This window comes from Talpa europaea, assembly GCF_964194135.1.
Source record: "Talpa europaea genome assembly, chromosome: 3".
NCBI lineage: Eukaryota > Metazoa > Chordata > Mammalia > Eulipotyphla > Talpidae > Talpa > Talpa europaea.
In genome coordinates this window covers 97,316,618-97,337,388 of record NC_140069.1, presented here as the reverse complement: position 1 = coordinate 97,337,388, position 20,771 = coordinate 97,316,618, and the positions used below count along the sequence as shown (strand labels likewise).

Here is a 20,771-nt window from a genome sequence, read left to right as displayed (position 1 = left end):
TCCCACATGGCGCGCAGACCTCTCCTGCCGCCCGCTGCTTCCCTCAGCAGTGTGCTTCGGTCCTTCTGCCTGCTCTGCTCCCCGCTCTGGCTCTGGTGAATTCTCTCACCTTCCTGCGCTTCTGACTGTACCCAGTGCATGTATAAACAAAACAAACAAACAAAAAAAACCAACCAACCAAATAAATAAATAAATAACCATAAAAAAATTAAAATGTGCAATTTAATGATTTCTAGGATGTTAATGGATATGCGCAACCACCACACAGTCAATTTTAGAACATTTTTGTCACCTCACGGAGAAACTTAGCAATTGCTCTCCACCCTCCCACTCTACCTTGCCCTGTGTAACAACTTAATCTCCTCTGTAGAGTTCTCTGTTCTGGACATTTTATAGGAATGGAGACAGAGCAGGGAACAGAACAGGCAGATCCAACTGAAATCCATTGTTAAGGGGAGCAGTGGGCGAGTCAGGAGAGGTCTGCTGTGCCATGTGGATTGCTCCCTGGCCGGGGATCTAACTCATACTTCAGTGGCTGCAGATAGCTTCATAGGTTGCGTCTTACCCCCTTGTGCCACCAGGGAGGCCCTCAAATGATAATTTTTAAAAGTGGTGAACAATTGCCCTTTTTTAAAGTCTAAACTTATAAAAAGGGGAATTCCAGGGCCTCCCTGGTGGTGCAGCGGGTTGAGCGCAGCGCTGTGAAGCTGTCCGCAGCCTCCACAGCACCAGTTCGATTCCCGGCTGGCCAGGGAGAATCCCACATGGCGCAGCAGACCTCTCCTGTCTCGCCCGCTGCTCTCCTCAGCAGTGCTTTCGGTCCGTCTGCCTGTTCTGCTGCCCACTCTGTCTCTGGTGAATCCTCTCACCCTCCCACGACTCTGGCCTGTACCCCAGCTCTTGTATAAATAAAAATAAATCTTAAAAAAAAAAAAGAAAAGGGGAATTCCACTGAGACATTTCCGCTGAGGCTTTGTTTTGATACCCTTTTCCCCTTCTAGTGGAATTTAAATCTATCTAAACATAAAGAAATGTTTCCTTTCTGGCTTGAGTAAAATAAATTCATTTTGGTATGAGAATTTTGGCTTGTTAGAGATTTGTGAAAATGTTGGAAATGTACAGTGAAATCTTTTTTGTTTTTACCTTTTTAAACACGGCTATTTTAAAGAAACATTTGTGGCTGAGGTTGATGGGAGAGGTAGAAAATACAAGATGTTCTAGGAACTGAGAGGAGACAAGAACTTGGGTAGATGATTATATGACTGATAAAAGGAACTTTTGTCTTATCTTCCTAGATAATCCAGATGTGTCAAAATATCAGAATTTAGCAAGAATGACTAGTATTTACTCTTTGGGGAGTTCAGTGGTTGGAGTGGCATGATATAATTTGGTGACTCCTCTTCTTTTTTTTTTAAAGATTTATTTATGTATACAATAACTGAGGTACAGGCCAGAGGTGTGGGGGAGAGGGAGGGGATTCACCAGAGACAGAGTGGGGAACAGAACAGGCAGATTGACTGAAACACATTGCTGAGAGGAGCAGCTGGTGAGTCAGAACGGATCTGCTGCGCTGTATGGGTAGCTCCCTGGCCAGGGATTGAACTTGTGCTATGGATAGCTTCATAGGTTGCGTCTCAACCCCTTGCACCACCAGGGAGGCCCCAATTTGGTGACTCTTCTTGACATACTTCACACACTCCTGCCCAATAGATTGAAGGAAAATGGATTCCTGTAACACTGCTCAGTCATTTGGTGCTTGGAAACCCTTTAGGGATTTGGAAACTTGATTGCAATATTGACAGTACTCCCCCATTCCTCAGTTGTGATTATCCCTAAAACTTGTCCCTAAGAGAATTTTAGCTCTAACCAACATTGTTTATAAATCATAGATATTTAAATTTTGTAGTATCTTCTCTAGAGTAGCAAAAGTTAAGGTGGTGTAAGTGGAGACTAACCCATTTAATTACTGACAAATTACTTCTAGGGAGAGTTAAGAGTGTTTATTTAAAATAACATCCAATTGGCAGTTATCACCCTGCTCCTGGCACCCCTCCCCCACACATCATTTCCACCCCCTGCAGATATCCAGGTTGTCCCAAAGCTCTAATTAGTGACTTTCATTTAAAAGTCAAATTTTAAATGGTGGATATACCTTTTCTGTTGCTATAATTATTTAGAATAGAGTGAATTAAAATACCTTGTTGGAATTCTGTTAATTTACATGTAAAATGTTTTTTGGTATTAAGGTTTTTTTGTTTCAAGAATATAAGCGGGCTTTTTTTTTTAATTTTAAGGAACTATGTGTTGCCTATTATATCTTTGGGTGGCATTTTTGGTTTGGCCTTTATCAGTCTCTGATCAATATTACATGCATAGCAAGTTCACCTCTAAAATAGGTGAGCACTATTATAATAACCATTGCTAATAAACTACATTAGAATTTCTTCTTGAGAAGTATTCAGTTCACTTAAGGAATACTTGAATTTTTTTTGTACCTGCTGTGGGGGATAGTACAATGAACCCCAAAATTCCAATAAGCTAAAAAATATTCACATGAAGTATAAAATCTAGTGGCTAAGAGAGACCAGTGAAATTTTATGTAGTCAATTAAGTGTTCTGATCTAAATATTAAAAATTAGGCTTTGTTGTTACAATAGTAGCTGTAATTAAACATGCTTTTACTGGTAGGCCCTATTCAAAGGGAATTCATGTCAAAATTTCACTATCAAAAACCATAACTTTCATTCACAACTAGGTGTTAACCTTATTTAAAATGAAAGAGAGGAAAAAAGCTCATTGCCAGACAAACCTTGCTATAAATTTCAAACTGAAATAAGTAGGCAAAGTAAAATCTTAAAAGATGCCACTTAATATTCTTTTCTCTAAGAAATTGCTTCAAGTTTAATATGAAATTACCATCAAAATTTATTTGGTGTGTTCTTAATGGTTCATTGTGTCCTGGGGACCAGAAAACATTTTCAAGATTGCAAATCCTTCAGATTTTGCACAAGGAGGAAACATGACAAGGTGATGGTGTGTATGTGACAAACATATGCAGCTTTTTCCCCAACCTCAGGAACCAGGTGGCTGTGGCTTTGAGCACTTTGCTGGGTCTCTCTACTTCTTGGTTAGCCAGAGAAAGTGAGCTTAGAGTCACCCATAATCTCTTATGGGAGAGGCCAGGAGAGAATCCCACTGTGTATGATTTCTTTGGTGCCTCTCTCCCTCTTCTGCAGTCCAGTACCCCAGTTCCTTTTCTTTTCTTTCTTTCTTTTTTTTTTTTTTTGGCTCTTTCCATCACGGTTGCTTGGTGATTTTAAAATATAGTCCTGCCCTTGCTAATAACTTAGGGAACTCAAAATTTGTTAATTTTGTCTCTCCTTCCTGATAGGTGCTGGATAGTTTACTAGTACAGTATGGCGTGGTGGAAAGCTGTGAGCAAGGTACATGTCTTCTCAATTGCTTTTAAATTTGTAAAAGGAAGAAAGTAGAAAGTAAACTAATTATCTTTTTCTGTTACTAATTATCTTTTTCTGTTCGTTTTTTTCTTTTTCTAGTGAACACTGACTCGGAAACTGCAGTGGTAAATGTAACCTATTCCAGTAAGGACCAAGCTAGACAGTAAGCAGTTTGAAACTTTTTATCTATCTGTAATAACTAGGTTAAGTTGAGTAACATATTTTGGGTAGAAGAAATAAACTATTTTTTGCTAAATATGACCTTGTTCATTAAGTTTGCGTATCTAATAAGAATCTTCATTGGTTCAAGTTTTATTACATTTTAAATGTACCTTTTAAACCAATAATGGAGTGCTAAACTATGAAGCTTGATTTCATCCTTTTTGCAAAAAACTCCAGGCTTGGGTGTTTTTGCAAACTTACATAGACTTTTTTCTTGTTAGTATGATATATACCTTCTTGGTATTTTGTCCAAAGCTGGTAAGTTGGTTCTCTTTCAAACTAAGTGTTAAATGTTAAATTTTTCTGCTGCTTCTATGTATTTTTTGCTTGTTCATTTAATGATTACTTTTGTCATATAGAAGTGTGCACATTGAACCATTATTGTTTATTTTTAGATGGATAGAAAAAGTATATTCCAGTACAGTCGATAGGCAGTACTTTATAGGTCAGTCTCCCCTATTAAAGGATCATCCTTAAAGCTTGGGAATGATTTAATGAGTGACTGAGTATTGGGGAGACACAGTGAGGGTCCCATAGTTACTACTTTTGACAGACCTGCTCAGAACACAGACATGGAGCAATAATGGTCTATGAGGTATTCAGCATCTAAGCATGATGCTGAGTCTCAGAGCATGGAAGGTTGACCATCTTCAGATAGGGTGTAGCTGGAAACAGACTGTTCTCTGGAAAGGTGACCATGCTGGCTGACCCTGAGCCCCAAAGGGAAAGGTGAAATTAGCTACAAGAGTGGGAATTCAGCTAGGATACCAAAGTCACTGATCAAGGGATTATGAAAAGAAGGTATGGGCAGGAAGGCAATGGAAATTTACCTGATATCAATGTATTTTAGAAATTGGTAATATTCTCATGGTTAAAAAAATTTTAAGGTGTAAAAGAGGTATATCTTTATGTACCTATATCTATCTGTCTATATCTATCTAGATGTATCGATACAGATATCAATAGATAGATAGATATAGATATATAGTGCAAATCTTCCTTCCAATATGATCCCAGTTACCACATTCTCTTCCTTGGAGATAACCACCTGAAAGGCAGATACATGCATGTATTTCCCCTCGTTTTTTACAGAAACATAAATTTTTGTAGTGGCATAGAATTTAGTTGTATGCTTATAGAATGACTATTATTAGTCCCAAGTTGGATATTTAGGATGTTTAAGTTTCTGCAGTTGTGAACAGTGCTGTGGTAAATCGCTTTTGCTTATGTTATTTTGCACATGTGTGGTATAGCTATAGGTTAAATTTCAAGTAGACTTACTGGGTCAAGATTATGTACATTTTACAATTTTGTTAGATAGTGGAATCTAACTTTGTTAGATTCGTAGAACTTCAACTGGCTTAAATTCCCATCTGCTTTTTGTGAGATTCCATTTCTCTCTATTTTCCTAACATGGGGCTTTATCAATTTTTCTAATATAGTAGGTGGAAAATAGTATCTAATCAATGTTAATTTCATTCTTTCTCGTATGTGAGGCATGAGATTCACTTTTAATGTCTTAATATTGGATTTTAATTATGTTTGAAAATACTCTATTTTTCTTTGGCTATACCATTAAAATTTTAATTTAATGAGGTTTTTGAACATTAGAAATTGTGATGAGTTATAAAGCAAACTGACTTGTTATTAACTTCATTCTACAACCATATGAAAGAAGATGAACAGAAAAATTTTATGTTTTAAACCCCCAGTAGATTGGGGTATAAAAGTGAGGGCAGTGAGAAAGTAAAGACTTTGTCTTACATAATCAATATCTCATAGGGTTAGCTCTTTGTTATAGGGAAAATATGGGCTAATATGCTAAACCTAATGATAACTGGAAATTATATGAGGCCTGTCTTAATAGTCTTCTTTGAAAAAATGTGAGGTGACATAAAGGAAATGCTTAATTTAATAGTTATAATTTTATGGGAGAATGTATGTTGGAGATAGAATCTACATAGCTTTGGAGAGACATACAGTGAACTTTTGTAGGGACACACTGGCATTTCATATCCATCCTTCCCTTTAAAAAAAATTCCAAAGTTGGGCCTCCTTGGTGGCACAAGGGGTTAAGCACCGCATTATAAAGCAATCTGCAGCCTCTGCAGCATGAGTTCTATCCCCCAGCTGGACAGAGAGAAACCCACATGGCGAAGCAGACCTCTCCTGTCTCGCCCGCTGCTCCCCTCAGCAGTGTGTTTTAGTCTGTCTGCCTGTTCTGTTCCCCATTCTCTCCATTGGATCATCTCACCCCCCACATCTTTGGCCTATACCTCAGCTCTTGTGTGCATAAATAAATAAATCTTTAAAAAAAAAAAATCCAAAGAATGCACCAAGAGTACAAGCACAAGAAGGGTGGATGGCCTATTCAAGGCATAATACTGCTGGAAGTATCTTTTAACATGACAGCAAGCTGAACTTTTTTATTTTAAAGATTTATTTATTTATTTATGCATACAAGAACTGGGGTATAGGCTACAGGTGTGGGGGGTGGCGGTGAGAGGATTCACCAGAGACAGAGTGGGGAACAGAACAGGCAGACTGACTGAAATACACTGCTGAGGGGAGCAGCAGGTAAGTCAGGAGAGGTCTGCTGTGCCCTGTGGGTATCTCCCTGGCTGGTGATCGAACTCCTGCTGCAGTGGCAGCGGACAGCTTCATAGTTTGTGTCTTAACCCCTTGCGCCACCAGGGAGGCCCACAAGCTGAATTTTTATTTCTAAAAGCACTTTTCAGTGATTGTTACACCTTGGCAGTCTCCTGTTAATCCTCAGGAGGGAATAAAAGCATTTTAGGAAGGTGTGATTTATCTAATTAGATAATTTAAACAAATCAATAGGACATATTATTTAGGAAAATAGTCATCATGACCCTTATAATGAGTCAGTTAACATTTATTGAGTCCCAACTATTGACCAAAAGTATCCAATGAATAAAGATAAAGTCCCCATTCTCCCTTCATTGATGATGAAAGAGCTTTTGGAGATGTAACCACCTGATTTTATTTCATGCCCAAATCAAGTTGAATTAAAGGAATACTGAAGTTTCTCCCCTCGCCACCCAAAAACTAGAGAGCAAAGTAAATTAGGAAATGATAGATTATTCAAAGAAAATTTAATAAACTTAGAGTACAAAATGAGTTTCATGGTGTAATGTTAGGAAAATTAAAGTTTTCTAGTAAGGTTTTTTTTTTTTAACATGGAGTACAATCTCACTCTGTAACAATTAACTCTGAGAGGCATTAGAAAGTAGTGGGAAACGTGTGGACCCTGCCATCAGGCAGCACTCTGTAACCTTAATATCTCTGAGTTTATTTTTGCCAATACAAAATAAGAATTGACAAGAAACAAATATATTTGTGCATATATACACATATTTAGGAAATGGTCTTATCAAATGATTTGGCACAAAGTCACCCAGTTGATAGTAAACTGGTTATTCTACCCACTGGCTCTGGGCTAGCTTGAATTGGGGGAAGGCTGGTGCCTTCTCCAGGACTTGCTCCACTGAGTCCTGCAAGCCTGCTCTGTGGTCTCCAGCATGACTGGCAGCTGCTAAAGTAACCTGATTTCTCCATACCCTTTCCTTGGCAAGCCATCCAAAGTGTACATCTTGAAGTAGTTGATGAGGGATGATACTTTAGTTTATTTCTTTCTTCAGCATCAGTTGTTTAGGAGTCTGTGTTAACTGGGTTGTGCTTGTGAAGGTGTGAATAAAACATAAAGGCTAAGAGGATACATTCTAGAGTAATTACACTTTTCTAGATGTGACATTTGTCAAGTTAATCTGTCTACAGATGGAACTACTTTTCCATCTGTAAAATGGGGAATAATACAGCCCTTAGCTTATGAGTCTGTTGAGAAACTAAGATAATGTTTTCAAAATACTTCTCAATACCTAAAATGTAGTAAGGGGGCCTCCCCTAGCGCAAGGAGTTAAGCACCACACTATGAAGCAATCCGCAGCCTCTGCAGCATGAGTTTGATCCCCGGCCAGCCAGGGAGCAACCCACATGGCACAGCAGACCTCTCCTGTCTCGCCTGCTGCTCCCCTCAGCAGTGTATTTCAGTAGATCCGTCTGTTCTACTCCTCACTGTCTTTGGTGAATTCTCTCACCCCCTGTAACTCTGGCCTGTACCCCAGTTCTTGAATGCATAAATAAATAAATCTTTAAAAAAGAAAAAAAAAAAAGGTAGTAAGATCTCCAAAGTTAGCAGCACTTAAGCATTTTCCCAACATTTTTTAATTGATAATACTGTATTTTGCATGTGCTTCAGTTCAGATGACTGACCACTGATATTCAGGAGTTAGGGATCTAGTTTAAAGCTTTTTTGATTGCTTCTTTTTTTTTTTTTTAGAGATTTATTTATACAAGAACTGGGGTACAGTCCAGAGGCATAGGAGGGTGAGAGAATTCACCAGAAACAGAGTGGGGAGCAGAACAGGCAGACGACTGAAAACATTGCCGAGGGGAGCAGTGGGTGAGACAGGAGAGGTCTGCTGTGCCATGTGGGTATCTCCCTGGCTGGCGGGGAATAGAACCCATGTTGCAAAGGCTGTGGACAGCTTCACAGCGCTGCGCTCAACCCACTGTGCCACCAGGGAGGCCTGATTGCTTCTTTTTGTAACTAAAATCTGTTAACACCACTTCTAAGGGGATAATGACTTCTCTATGAAGCTGTATCTCTAAGACAGAATATAACATGGAAATTCCTGCCACCTTGTGGCTAAGAAACATCAAAAGGTACACACATTACTAGGAAATACATATGCTTTTTAAACCTTAAATCACTAATTTATTAAAATAATTATACAATTAATAAAAATAATGAAAATCATTAAAACAGAATTATGTTAGTATTTCTTGTTCCTTAGAGTAAGACATGTTTGGGTCTTTGGAATGCCTAGTTCCTTCAGTCTTCCAGGGACCAAGTCAGATGTTATTCAGATTTATAATATCTGACCAAAAAAATGACATTTTAGAGTATGGGGCACTTAGTTCTTATGCTTTGCTTTCTTTAATATTATTTCTGATGTTTGTTAAGGTATAGGAATATTTATATTTTGAAGCTATCAGTGCAGATCCTTTTCTAGCAGTTAGAAGACCCAACAAAGTCATAGTTGGGGGTGTTTGAAACAGCATAGGAAATTCACCCTTATGTAAATAGAAGATTATGGAGAAGGAAATAACAGATAAAGCAGTGAGACAAAGGAATTCCTTGCCATTCAGAGTTAGCCACTGTTAAACATGCCATGGAGTCTTACTGACTTTGTTCCATGCATCATCACTTTTTAATTATTTATTTGTTTTTTCATATTTCAGAGAAGAGGCATTAAAGTTTCATGCCAAAACTTATTTACAAGCATGTCTAGTATGCTGAGTTTTGAATTTATCAGAGATTTCACTTCTTAAAATACTCCTCTTCATGTATGTTTCATGGATATGAAAACATCTTATTTCTTTTTTTTCTTTTTTTAAGATTTATTTATTTATACAAGCACTAGGTACAGTCAGAAGTGCGGGAGGGTGAGAGAATTCACCAGGCGGGGAACAGAACAGGCAGACCAACGAAGTACGCTGCTGAGGGGAGCAGTGGGCGCGGCAGGAGAGGTCTGCGCGCCATGTGGGACCTTCGCCGGTGGCCAGGGATGGAATCGGCACTGCAGAGGCTGCGGGCAGCTTTGCAGCCCAGCACTTGACCGCTACGCCACCGGGGAGGCCCGAAAACATCTTATTTCTTAAGTAGTTGGTGCCTCACGATAAAGGGCCAGCAGATCCAGAACCAAAGTACATGGTCCTACAGTTAGTAACCACCTTTGTTTTCCACTGAAAATGACAAAATCTTGCTTGGTGTTCTCCTACAGACCAAATGCTGGTCACAGCACAGTGCAGCTGGAAGCTGTGAAAGACCTGGAGGCCAAGTGGGGCACTACACCAAGTACTCTCCCTTTTAATGACCTGTTCCCTCTGTGTGCCATAACTCTTTAAGTTACAAAGTTCATCCTGTGGAGTTTTGTGGTTTATCTTTCCATTAACTATATTTGTACAGTTTGTAATCTCTCTGCAGTATTTTGTTCCTATCACAGTCTATATATATCCATACCTACCTCACATCCATATAGACTGTTTCCAGTATTTTATTTTAGAATCAGGTTAGACATAATGAAGTTCTTTGTAGGTAAATATTTGGACTTTGTACATGATTATTAAGTTAAGATGGATCCCTGCAAGTGATATTATCAGACATTCAGTAATAACTACTAAATTGTATTCTCAACCTCTTATTCTTGGTACAAGGAGAAAACAGACTTGTCCAATATCTCGGTAATGTGTAAACCTCATTTTGTTAGAACCCATGTGATACATACAGCAGTTAGGGCTGAGAATAAGAAAAAGGAGCTTAGTCATGCAATTTTAGAGTTGAAAAGAATTGTAAATATTCAGTTTTGTAGGTATGTTAATGCCTGGCAAGGAAATGACCTCTCAACGGTTGCATGCCTACTTACTGCTCAAATTGGACTTGAATTCTGGTCTCTAGGCCATCTTCTTTTTTAGCCCTCACATCTGTGTGTAACCTTGGGTCAGTTTGATTTCTTTGTCTCATTTCTTCTTTGCCCCTACCTTGTCATGGAGTTATACCGCTTAAGTTTAACTACTCTCTCAGCATCCTTTCAGCTGAAACTGTGAAGTACCCAATAAATTTCTTAAGAATACAATTAAGTGCTACCAATTAGTAAAACGACTCAGCATCTTCCTAATGGTTCTTAAAAATGGTATCAGAGCCATCAAGTAATGCTGGGAAACAGGACTCTCTGAGTTATACAAATGTTGGATAAACATTTTTGAGTTGTGTTGATTGGATTCATGTTTTGAATAGTTACAATTGCTCATAATACAGCTTGCATATACAGTAGTTTTTTTTTTTTAAAGGATTTTTTTTTTAATAGAGGCATTTTATTTATTTATTTGTTTGTTTGTTTGTTTGTTTTGTTTATACAAGCACTGGGTACAGTCAGAAGCGTGGGAGGGTGAGAGAATTCACCAGAGCAGGGAGCAGAGCAGGCAGAAGGACCGAAGTACACTGCTGAGGGGAGCAGTGGGCGGCAGGAGAGGTCTGCGCACCATGTGGGACCCTCCTCTGGCGGCCGGGGAGCAGCCGGGGATCGAACCGGCGCCGCAGAGGCCACGGGCAGCTTCGCAACCCAGCGCTCAACCGCTGCGCCACTGGGGAGGCCCGCATATACAGTAGTTTAATGAAAATATGTTTTTCCCATGAATTCAGCAAACCACCAAATGACACAGCTGAATATTAAGCTTTATGCCTAGAAAAGTTTCAGTGGTTGACTGAGAATTCAGAAATGTAGAATCTTTCGTTATGAGAGAGCCATGACTTGCAGTGCTGTACATTTTCAACTGTGTCCAATTATGGAGCACTGTGGCTTGAGGGGTCAGGATCTCTAACTGCTTAGTTGGCAGTTAGAGCCTGGGACACAGTATGTTCTGTCTTCTCTTTGACAAACAACCTGAGTTTGGAGCTTTGGGGGTCTAGACTCTGCACTGGGTACAGGAGCACAAGGCTATTTGACCTCCTGAATGAGACAATCTTATCCCCTCAAAGAAATGTCTTTTTGGGCCTCCCTGGTGGCGCAGCGGTTGATCGCTAGGCTGTGAAGTTGCCCGCAGCCTCTGCAGCGTCGGTTCAATCCCTGCCCGCCAGCAAGGGTCCCACATGGCGCGCAGACCTCTCCTGCTGCCTGCTGCTCCCCTCAGCAGTGTACTTCATCAGTCTGCCTGTTCTGCTCCCCGCTCTGGCTCTGGTGAACTCTCTCACCCTCCCACGCTCTGACTGTACCCAGTGCTTGTATAAATAAATAAATCTTAAAAAAAAAAAAGTCTTTTCAAAACAGCACAATGAAGTTTGCAAGTTATAGTTTATGCCAATGCCAAGTGGAATGCGTGGTTTCTTGGGACACATGTGATTTTATTTAGATAGCGTCAGAATACATAGAAGCATTAAAGACTTACATGTTTATCTGTTTATCCCCATAGAGAAGGATGTCTGTTGTGTCTGCCTGTATGTCTCTCTCAATCAAGAAACAAGTTGTTTACCCTTTTTGTGTAACATTACTAACAGTTCCACAGTCAAAATTTACTTACTCTCTTCTGAACCTGGCAATAATCAGTTTAATAGTGAGAAAGGAGAGTGTGGTGAAATGTATTGACTTTAATGCCTGTAGGTCTAGTTGATTTCTTCATTGGCTTCAGCTTTCTTTTTTTAAAGACCGTTCAATGATCTCTTTATCCTGGCCTTTGAAAGAAAATTGAAAGTTGTTTTTAATGAATATTTCACTCACTGAAAAGTTTGCAATTCAAAACTTCTATAATGAATAAACATCATCAGTATTAATAAATTTCAGCTTTATTTTCCTTTAGAAATACCAAATATTTTAGGGGTTTTTTGGTGTATTTTTTTTGGGGGGGGGGACCCTCGCTGGTGGCCGGGGAATGAACCGGCGCTGCAGAGGCTGCGGGCAGCCTCGTAGCCCAGCGTTCAACTGCTGCGCCACCAGGGGAGGCCCGGGTCTTAATCTACATTTCCCTTAAGAAAAATGGAAGAGGGAGGAACCAAGGAGCAGTATGTTAAATTATCAGGACACTGGTAAAATAAGTCGTGCTATGTACCATGCTGCGAGACTTAAGAGAAAAATGCCCTCTGACATAGAAATCACATGGAGATACTCTAAGATACAGTGTGTTTGGGGAAAAAGCACGCTACAAGCTGTGTATATCATCCCAGTTTTGTTTTTAAATATGGCACTAAACATGTACACATGTGCAAACATGGAAAGGACTGGTTTATTTGCAGAGGTTAACAGTGATTCTAAGAAGGGTCTTAGAGTTGATGGTAGTAACAGAAATTTCTTGTTACTTTCGTATTTCTGTATCGCTGAGATCTTTTCTGAGTTCATTCATGTCCTAGGAATGTGGGACAGCAATGTAGTGGGACTGAAATGAGCAAAGATAGCAGAATTCTGCTTTCTCAGGTTGTCAGCCTATCTTGGCTGGTTGCCTTGGCCTGCCTTCCAAGCCCATGCCCTTCTGTGCTCTTTGATGCTAGGACCATCTTTCTTCCCCTCCACCCCCCCCACCCTTTCCCATCTAAGTGGAAAATTGAAATATCGTCAAATAAGGAAAGTAGAATGTGAACCAAAAATGACTACTCTGAGCAGCTAGGGAGAGATTTTTTTTGTTTCCCTGCCTGAGCTGAACTCAGGGCCTGTTTGGAACAGAATCTGAGCAAAGTATCTGAGAAACCCTGTAACCCCAGGGGAAGTGAGGGACCTTTATTTTTCATTTTGTGGTGTATTGGGACACATGTGCTATTAAAGTTTATGTGTACTTTTGACATCTTGGTCATAATCTTCTTTATTAATTTTTTATTCACTTCTCCCTTTTAAAATAGGTAAGTAAGGTAGACCACAGTGGTTTGGAGGAATCTTACATATGTAATAAGTAAACAGTGAGAAAGTACAAAACAAGTGCCCTTGTGTACTTATTTATGTAGGATTTGCAAGCAGGCAAAATTAATCTTTGGTGTTGGAAGTCTAGGGGAGGGGCATTTACTGGAAGGAGGTACTGGCGGGACTTCTGGGATACTGCTGTATTCTAATTCTAGATCTGGGTATTCATGTTACTGTGTGAAAAGTTTGAGATGTTTGCTTAAGATTTGAGTACTTTTCCATAATAAGGTTCAAAAATGAAAAAAAAGTAAAGCTCTTCTCAAAGTAAATGGATAAGGTAGGAAATGGCTTCATTTTTTTGTTTGTATACTACTGCCCTGCCTCTGTGCTCCAGCTCAGGTCATCAACTCTACCAGGTCAGGGGCTGCTGTTTTCTCAGGAACTAGATCATAATAGGTGCTGAGAATTTATTGAGTAATTGATCATCCTGAGTACTAAATTCTACCAATCTCCATAAGTGGCTTAAAGATTTTTATCCTTTGATTCTTAAAATGTTTTAATTACTTGTATTTTTAAGAGGGTGCAATGAGTGTGGTGTGTGTATGTGTATGTGTGTATGTGTGAGGGTGGTATATATTTCTAATTTTTTTTTTTTCTCCTGTCCTTATTTGGAAAGACTAGCCAGGATGAAAACTTCTCATGCTGTTTGGGTTACTCCTAAGCTGTCCCAACCTCGTGGATTATAGCTTAAGCAAAAGTTTAGCAAAAATTTTTCCTTTTTATTTTTCATTGGTAGATGACAAATGTGTCCTTTGGAAATTTGATGTTTTTTTTTTTTCTTTGAGTGTGTGCTTGAAAGGCAAATTTAGGGAAGGAGGGGTTTGTTGTATGTTCTGGGTTTGCTTTGTGTTCAGAGACTTTATTCAGAAAATTTAGAGCCAACATAATCCCGAGTGGAAAAGGAGATGGATATTGTTTGGCTGAAGATTTATTATACAGTTCTTCCCACACCCTGTTCCCTGTCCACTTACAGAGCATTAGACAAACTGAATGGATTCCAACTGGAGAGCTTCACATTGAAAGTGGCCTACATCCCTGATGAGGCGTCTGCCCAGCCGACCCCCTTGCAGCAGCCCCGGGGTCGCCGTGGGTTTGGGCAGAGAGGCTCATCGAGGCAGGGGTCTCCGGGATCCGTATCCAAGCAGAAGCCCTGTGACTTGCCTCTGCGCCTGCTGGTGCCCACCCAATTTGTTGGAGCCATTATAGGAAAAGAAGGTGCCACCATTCGGAATATCACCAAACAAACCCAGTCTAAGTGAGTATTCCTGAGGTCAAGCTGGTTACTGTCTTCCCCCTTGAATCTTAGTAAGAGTGTGTTGTTCTGGTACTTGGTGTCCTTCTGAACATGGTTATGATCCTTTCTTGTACAGTACTTGGGAATCCGGAAGAACCTTGTGATTTGATATCTTAGTGTTCATTTTATATAAATCTGGGGTTAAACTTTAATTTCAAAGGGAACCTCAAATTTTCACACGTGAATAGAAAACAGGTGATACCTAATCCACTTCTGATGACGGAGGCTCTGGTGAACAAAAGGGCAGCTTCTAGGTTGTTCTCGACTTCCCCCACCTTCGGTGATACCTGCCTTCAGTGTTTTTGGAAATAATTGTCTGGGTCCAATAGAGAGGTAGTTTTTCAGTCCTGATAGTTTATGGTCCCAATTTAGTCCATGTTAAGCCACATAGTTACAAATGACCTTTTCTTTGGGATGCTGTTTGATAGTTTTAATTTGCAGATTTTTAAAAAAAGATTTTATTTATACAAGAGCTGGGGTATAGGCCAGAGGTACTGTAGGGTGAGACTATTCACCAGAGAAAAAGTAGGGAGCAGAACAGGCAGATGGAGCAAAAGCACTGCTGAGGGGAGCAGCGGGTGAGACAGGAGAGGTCTGCCGTGCCATGTGGGAATCTCCCTGGCCGGCCGGGAATTGAACCTGCGCTGCACAGGCTGCCAACAGCTTCACAGCACTGCGGTCAACCCGCTGCGTCACCGGGGAGGCTCCTAATATGCAGATTTTAAGGAGCTAACTTTTCAGGAGCAGAAAGTAGTTACCATTTGCCTGATATGTAAAAGGCTTGTAGATTTGTCAAATGAGTGAAATGACTATGTAAATTATATTAATGCCTTTAAACATATCTAAGATGCATTGTCACTGTATATGCTCCAGGGCCATTATATGAGTAGTTTGGGTTCATTAATCATCCTGTTAATGCTGTATGTGGATATTTTGACTTAAAGAAGTTTGGTAATGAATTTACCCTCCCCTCGTTCTGTGAGGGGCTACCAGGCACATCTCTGGAACTACTGCTGCCATGTTTCCTGAAGAACTGTAAGTGCACTAGGGAGAAGAGGCTGTGTACAAACTTCTTTTGTGTCGTTTCTTATAAAAGGGTGGGAGAAATGGTCTTGGAATTATTTTGCGTTTTGAGTTTAAGATGATTTTATGTGGCTCAAAGAATTAAACAGCATCTTTCTGGAAACTGGAACTATAGTGCAAGGTATACCTTGTTTGTTTGTTTTTTTAATATTTTTTCCTTTTTAAAATTATTTATATATACTTTACATCATTGTTCATTTTTTCTACAATGTTTGCTTTCTTTACTCAGGTGTAGTCCCTATAGAATTTCCACCACCAATTCACCCGTGCTCCATCTCCATAGTCCCTTGTGCTCTTCCTGTCCTCGTTTTAATCTTCTCCTTCCTCCCCTGCAGAATGTGTCTGATTTATAGTTGTCTATTTTTGTTGTGTTTTTTATTTTTATTATAACTGATCTCTTATTCAGTTCCCCTATATTCCTCCTGTAAGTGAAACCGTCGATATTTTTCTTTTTCCTTCTGGCTTATTTCACTGAGCATAATCCCAAGGTATACCTTGTTTATGAGGATATCCATATTCACTATAGGCATCAGACCTGAATTGAACTGACTCATTTCTTACTTACATGGAAACAAAGGAATTGTTTTCAGGGGTGGCTGAGTGCCCACTTTGCCTGGGGTGTGAGGCTGACCTGCCTTCCCTGCTTTGAAGCAGTTATTAGGTGCCGGTTACCTTTGCACAAAATCAGTGGCCTTAACCTCATGATAAAGGGGTGGAGGAAAGAGTTGAAACATAGTCCAGATCATTTTAATTTTAAATTTACCTGGTTTTAATCAAAATTTAAAGTCTTTCTTCCCTTGATCACTTATTACCTGCAGAAACTAATTATTAAATGTTTTCCCCTCCTTTTTACATGGCAGATTACAGCTGTTTCTTTTAACACTACTTATTTCCTTGTCAGAAGAAAGAACGTCTGTGATTTAAATGGAATTGTTTGTTTTATTTAAGGCAGGAAGATGGAGGATAGAGGATGGAGAGGGAAGGGAAGTAGTTTTTGTTATATCCGATGATTCATTTGTAAAGCTCTGCCAGTGGATTTTAATTAACTCTTGCTATTGAAACTAGTCATTATCAGATCCTCAGTTTCTGGAACGGCCTCAGAGGGCTACCTAATCTGTAAAACAGCACTCCCTTCTCTCAGAGGATGAGAATTTAGTAATCCTTAACAAGGTAAATCAGATGTAGGGAATTCAACACGTTATCTACTAGAAGATAAGCAATTCTTACACTGAGATGGAAAGGTGGTTCATGAGATGGGACTTGCTGTCTCAGACATGTTAGTTATTTCTAGATAGCCCTTATTGTCTCATTTCTTTATTGTCCTATTTTTTTTCATATTTGTAAAAATCACTGGATATACTCATGGGTTTGTCTTTGACTATTCTGTTTCATTTATCTTTGTGTCTCACTCTCTTCCAAACAAATTCAAGACATGGACGTGGCCTTAATTGCTGTCTCTCTTAAAATTGGGTGAATTGATTCCTTCCACTTTATACTTCTCTTTCAAAAAATAGCGATTTTATTGCTTTTCCATGTTTTTCAGCATAAACATGTTTGTAGCTAGAACTCATCTATCTGGGATTTTGATATGAGTCCATTTGGAGAAGAATAAAAGCTCTACTACATTGATACTTCTAATCCATAAACACATGTACTGCATTTATTTATCAATCTATCAACATTAGCTAGCTTTCACCATGCAAATCCTGTATCCCCCCTAAATTTATAACTAAGTAATTTAAGAAATCACTAGAATCAAATTTTTAGAACCTTTCATGTTCACAGAATATTGGACTTACTGTAGAGTTCTCATTTATTCCCTCTCCTAAACTTAGTTTCCTTTATTGTTAACAACTTGTGTTAATGTTGTACAGTGTTACAAGTAATAAATCTGGACACAGTGTTTTAAAGTCTAGTTTGCATTAGGGATCACTCTATTGTACAGGTCCATGGATTTTGATAAATGCATAATGTCATATATTCTTCATTACTGTATCAAATAGAATAATTTCACCACTCTAAAATTCCCCTGTGCTTCACCTAGTTGTTTTTAGAGTGGCCTGATTAAATTCTTGAATAGTAAATTATTTCATAATGCCCTTATTTTTATTTTATTGAAATAACTTTGATTTACAAAAGGTAACATTGGTTTACAACACTGCGTATGACTTAGGGGTACAGGTTCACACATCTTGAATGTATGCGTCCCTGCCATGCTCATCGCCGCCCATCCCGTAACCTCCACCAGTTACGTGGGCCTCCCGCCTCCCATCACCTCCTGGCCACGGTTCTAGAGTTTGTTTTGGTTTAGCTATGGCTGTTGCCTTTGTTTTGTTTCTTTACATTCCACATATGAGTGAAATCATTCTTTCTCCTTCTGACAATTTAATAATTGGCCTTATTTTTGGGGAAGCCCCATCTCTGCAGTTTTGAACCAAATATTTAAGAAAATGAAATCAAAACCTTGGTTTTAATAGCTTGAAGTGGTCCGTCTCATAGCTGCGAGTTATATAACTATCTTCTAGTGTTTGGCCAGAGGGACTAACAAGTACTTGTTTTTCCCTAACACACACTTCTTTTGATAGTTGATTTTCTCACCTGTACCTTCTAAACAACAGCAGTTATTCTGCATTTAATTAAAAGTGTACAAGTATGTAAATAAAGGATGGTATTAAGTTGGGGGTGCATTGGGTCATTGGAAAAGTCATGATGTGTTTTTTGTTTTACGACAACCGAGTATCTTCATAGCACTTGTTTTCAAAAACAGCCATAGTTTTGAAAGAGAAGGCCTATCATAATATGTATTTTCACATAAGATCAAGCACCTCTTCTGTTTATATCCATAATTTTACCACTTTTTAAAAACATCTGTATGCTATGTATATACTGCTATTACCTCTTCCAGGTGCACATTTAACGATAATTCCCATTTTCTACTGCTACAGATAGTGCTTCCACAAACACCCTCAGGCCAGTGTTTTCAGCCAGTGGTGATACGCCCTCCCCCACCACAGTGTACATCTGGCAATACCAGGAGACATTTTTGTTTGTCACGACTGGAGAGGGAGGTGCTGCTGGTATCTAGTATAGTCTAGGGATACTGCTAAACACCCTACGATGTGGACAGCCTCCTCAACAAAGAATTAATCTGGTCCAAAATGTCAGTAGTGCCAAGGGTGAGAAATACCATCTTCACCTACTAGTGAGTCGTCATGTAGGAGATTGTACAAGAAGTAGAATTCTTGAGTCAAAAAGAGGAGGTAAGCATTTTAGCTTCAACAGGTCCTGCCAGTTTGTTCTATACTCCCACCAAAAGCCTAGGTGTGTCCTGTTACCCATTTTCTTGCCAGTACTTACCAGTCAACATATTTGCAGGTCTGGAAGTAAATACATCTTGTTTTAATCAGTGCGTATGTGTTTATTGGCCATTTGCTTTTAAGTAACTGCTATCTCCTTGGTTCCGCTCCTGTCCCTGTTTGTTGGGAACTTCCTCTGTTGAGGAAGCAAAATGTAGAGCAGAGCCTCGAAAAAGGCAACAGACAAGGGAAATCTTGTGTGATGAATAATGTGAGGATACTGTGGAGAATGTAGAATTTAACTTGGTTTGGTGGTTCCAGCTCCAGTTGTCTTGGCATGCATTCCCGTTCCCATGTGTTTTAAAGAAGTCTTCGTATGAACTCAGGCGCTTTTGACATGAGATGCTCGTTCTGTAGCATCTGAAAGGAAGCCTCAAGCACAGAAAGCTTGGGCACAATGAAAAGATGGCCCTCCTTGACTGGAAGAAGAAGTAAGCTCCCGGAATAAAAGTTTGTCGCTAGGGCATGCATTTGACAGTTGCTCAACACTGTGCTCTTGAGGGAAGTGAGTCACCTGCTCTGCCCAGAAGTCCTCTCACTTCAAAGTGGATAATCACAGAATCTATTCCAAATAGATACTTACAGCTCTCATTTCCTCTCTCCCTGTGTCCACCATAAGAATTGATGTCCACCGTAAAGAGAATGCAGGTGCTGCTGAGAAATCCATTACTATCCTTTCTACCCCTGAAGGCACCTCTGCGGCTTGTAAATCTATTCTGGAGATTATGCATAAGGAAGCTCAAGATATAAAATTGTGAGTAAAAGGAATTAACCTGTGAAGATGTTGATGGCCATGCTCTGTAATTTTGACTTTCTATGACACAATTCTTGGGAATTACCACAAACAAAGGGAAGAGCTGTCCTGGAGAGCTATAGTGGTGGGCATTATTCATTTGGTTGTAAAGCTTAAGTCTTTTAAATATTTCATTCATTTTTGGGATATGGGGTGAGTGGTGTTCATGGGATATTCCATCTGTAGAAGGCAGCAAAAGGGGGGCATAGGAAGCCCACCCAATGTCCCGGAAGTGCCCCGGGATTTACCCAAGGCACAGTCCCCCAGTTCTCACTCTTTGACTCAGAACTAATTGGACCACTGTTCTTAGCATCTGCTCAGCCCCACCCTGCAGCAACAGGGAGCATGGAGGTGAAGAGAACCCTAATCCTGTGCTATGAAATGGGAGCGTGATTTGGGTATTCCCACTTGGAAGGCTAAATTTTTGTCCCACAGGAACTGTGTGTGGAGCTTGGGCTCTGCTCTGCCTTGAGCATGTAGCACAGTGAGTGTGTAAAAAAAGACTTCAGATTAAGTGACTGGAGTGAGCGAGTTTCAGGATATAACCACCAACACTTAATTTGTAGATTCCTTGAAAATACATTGAGTATATTTTAGTTATAAGGTCTTACATTGTGCTGTATTATAATTTTAATTCTTTTTCAGTACAGAGAAAAATAAAACCCCTACCATCTAGATAACCCACTAATATTTTTTAAGCAATATGTATGTGACTTAGAAAATCAGAAAGGTACAAAATGAAGAGTGAAACCCCCTTCCTGCTCTTACAAGGTCTTCTCCCAAATCATAACACTGTCGAGTTTCTTCTGTTTTCATTTCCTTTTAAAACTGTGCATGTGTCTACAAGTATGTATTTTAAAATTTGTAATAAAATCATACAATTTGGCATCTGTACATTGTGTCCTGGAGTTGGTGAGTTTAGCAATACACATTTGAGTAAAGAGGTATTTTCAAAGAGTTAATAGAATTCATCATGGAAAGATATTCCCTGAAGTAAATGAAAGAAAGTTGTTTTAAAAATTAACTTGAATCCAAATACTT

General features: G+C 39.4%; 1 protein-coding gene across 1 annotated transcript in view; it reads left to right on the top strand.

Annotated features, from left to right (window-relative positions):
• The window catches only part of IGF2BP3 (insulin like growth factor 2 mRNA binding protein 3), a gene marked incomplete at its 5' end in the record, with an annotated part of 118,419 nt that overhangs the window by 74,401 nt on the left and 23,247 nt on the right, over positions 1-20,771 (top strand). Inside the window, 4 exons of the mRNA XM_084230763.1 lie at positions 3,392-3,443; positions 3,558-3,621; positions 14,178-14,459; positions 19,557-19,691. Of these exons, the coding sequence (XP_084086889.1) occupies positions 3,392-3,443; positions 3,558-3,621; positions 14,178-14,459; positions 19,557-19,691 (533 nt within the window). The remainder of the gene's footprint in view (positions 1-3,391; positions 3,444-3,557; positions 3,622-14,177; positions 14,460-19,556; positions 19,692-20,771) is intronic.